This window comes from Enhydra lutris, unplaced genomic scaffold (genome assembly GCF_002288905.1).
Source record: "Enhydra lutris kenyoni isolate GAN:26980312 unplaced genomic scaffold, ASM228890v2 scaffoldscaffold35, whole genome shotgun sequence".
Classification (NCBI taxonomy): Eukaryota; Metazoa; Chordata; class Mammalia; order Carnivora; family Mustelidae; genus Enhydra; species Enhydra lutris.
This window is the reverse complement of record NW_019154119.1, coordinates 7,995,513-7,998,095: the sequence shown is the minus strand read 5'-3', so window position 1 is coordinate 7,998,095 and position 2,583 is coordinate 7,995,513. Positions and strand designations below refer to the sequence as shown.

The 2,583-nt window shown below is 49.1% G+C and overlaps 1 protein-coding gene across 5 annotated transcripts in view; it reads right to left on the bottom strand.

Annotated features, from left to right (window-relative positions):
• The window catches only part of LOC111154128 (WD repeat domain 35), a 65,111-nt gene extending 63,430 nt beyond the window's left edge, over positions 1 to 1,681 (bottom strand). For 4 of the 5 annotated variants that reach the window (XM_022513534.1, XM_022513532.1, XM_022513535.1 and 1 more), the window contains exons 1-2: positions 1,500 to 1,525; positions 703 to 820 (exon numbers count right to left, since the gene is read on the bottom strand). In XM_022513534.1, coding sequence (XP_022369242.1) covers positions 703 to 820; positions 1,500 to 1,523 — 142 coding nt within the window. In that variant the 5' untranslated portion in view covers positions 1,524 to 1,525. Of the gene's footprint in view, positions 1 to 702; positions 821 to 1,499 lie in introns of all 5 variants that reach the window. The other variant, XM_022513533.1, reaches the window with a different exon arrangement.
• Positions 1,682 to 2,583: the final 902 nt, after the last annotated feature.

The window sequence follows — 2,583 nt, the reverse complement described above, 5'->3', positions numbered from 1 at the left end:
CAGCGGCTTAACCCACTGAGCCACCCAGTGGGTTAAGCCGCTGCCTTTGGCTCAGGTCATGATCTCAGGGTCCTGGGATCGAGCCCCGCATCAGGCTCTCTGCTCAGCAGGGAGCCTGCTTCCTCCTCTCTCTCTACCTGCCTCTCTGCCTGCTTGTGACCTCTCTCTGTCAAATAAATAAATAAAATCTTAAAAAAAAAAAAAAGTCTCGTTTTCTCTTCTTGGAAACTAGGTGAGAAATTATTAACACATCTGAGAAGCAGAAAGGATGATTCTGCTTCTTTCTGAGAAGCAGAAAGGAGAAGCAGAGAGGATGATTTAGCCTGCAAATAATCTGACAAAGTGTGAGATTTTGTGACCTTACTGAAATGTGGATTCACATCATTTTTATTAGACCAAATAACAGAGCACAATAAGCAGACAAGAACAAGGCAATATAGTGACTTAGCTCTCATTCTTCATTGTTTTTCTTTTTCCATCAAGAACTTCAGCAAATATTCTCTGAACTTTACTGCAAAAATACTCTACAAAAAACACCACTAAGTATTTGGGAGTTTGGCGGGGGCGGGGGGCGTTGTTTGTTTGTTTGTTTTAAAAGAATTAGAACTGCATACTGACAAATACCATGAGCAAATCTCACTGAACAAATCATACTTGCCAATTTTCCACCAAGTTCAAACATTTGGGCTTGCGCTCATTTACCTGTCTGTGTCTCTAACTTCAAAACTTTCAGTAATCCATCTTCACCACCACATGCTATGAAACCTTGGTCCTTGTTCCAAGATACACATTTCAGCTTCACGTTATTGGGAATGGCAATCTGAAAAGCAACCACAACCACTTTCACAGCTTTTCACGGAGGACTTGGCTAGTGACTTGCACACGAAGGCTTAAGAAAATCCCCCCCAAGAAGAAAAACGGTCCTTCTTGCAGAGTGTGAGCTGTGATGAAAATGGGCATGGCACGATCCCCTGAGCTGCCCTACCATTTGCGGAAGAGAGAAAAAACTGCACCCAAGAGGACACTGACTCCGCAGGAACCCAGTGGGGAGTCACCTGATGTTTTATAGGGAGGAAGAGGGAAACGGAGGTATAAATCCAGACCATCAGTCCCTATTCCCTTTCCACATACAACCCTTGGGCTACCCTTTTGTTATGACTTTTCTCTTGTCCGGCAGCCCATGACCAACCAAAGAATTTAAGGCACCTGGATCAACAATAGGTAGAGGGAAAGGGTGGAGAAGCACGCAGCGATCTGCCTTGCTAGCTTCCCAAAAAAGACCGAACCCGGGGCAGGAATAGGAGAGCTGTGCGAGAGGGCTGCTGGCTCCGCCGAGAACTATCTGCGGTTCGGCACGGTCCAAGGCAGGACGAGGCAGTAAGGTGGGAAGCGCGGAGGCTACGCGGGATCAGGACGCCGGATTCCGCCGGCGGGATGCGGGAATCGCCCGCTGGACGCGAGGACGAAGGGGAGGTGAGGACGCCCGCGGGAAAACTCACTTTCTTGCTCAGGTAAAAGAACATTCTGGGAACTCCGAGAGGACGAGCCCAGCCGTCCAGGCCCGCCCAAGGAAGTCTGTTCTAATTCTCCTGTTGCGAGTACCAGCAGCTCTTGGGAGCGCCCGTCACCCTGGCAACCACAGCGGCCGGGTCGCATCCGGGGCGCGGAGGGACACTTCCGGCTCCGTACTCTCCCCGCCGGGCGTCGTGCGCCTGCGCGGACGTCGGGGGTCTTGGAGGGACTGCAGACGCCGGGCCGAGCTCGCGGTCGTGCTTTATCGCTCGGTTTCTGGGCCTTTTTGCCCTGCGCTTGCGGTCAGGTGGGTGACCTCAGCGCCCTGCCTCGTCGCCTCAGCTGTCCTCCTTTCGATAGGCTCGGAGGACAGGTCATACCTCCGACGGTTGCCGTGGAACTTGCCTGAGGTGTCAGTATCAACTCAGGATCAAAGGCGCTCATTCAGATGAGGTCAAGATGATTGGGTGTTTTGTAAGCCCCAAAGTACCAGCATTATGAAAAGGAAAGGCATTTACAGTATTTGGTGGACTGGCGCTTTCTGCCAAATGAAGGCGCAATCCTTCCCCTACGCCTTCGGGGATTGGGGAACCCTCTTGCCAGATTGTGTTCATTGTTTGTTTTAGAACTTTTTAAACAGCTTATTTAAGCTGTTACTGCAGCCCAGTGGTTCATGAGCTTTGGGCCTTTGCGGCATATAATTGCCATTGGGGCATAGCCTTCCACTTTTGAATCATTAAGTTTGGTGTTTGGTATTTTCTCGCCTGAGGTCGACTGTTTTCTATTTTCTTCTTTTCCTACCTTAATTCTTCAGTTCTCCCTTGTCCTTTTTGAATGGTTGGATAGTTACAAAGCACCGCAGTTTGGGCACAGGGCAGAAACTCCCGTGAAAATTATTTTAGTCTCACTTATCTTTTAATTTATATCTGATTTTCCCTTTTACCATATTCTGCGGCTCCTGCTGTTGAATTGCATAAGCTATCTCGTACTTTATGCAGCAGCAGCTGCTAATTCCCCCACTTAGTCTTTCCCCATTTCAGGCAAATAATGTTCAGATCTTTGAAGTGGTCT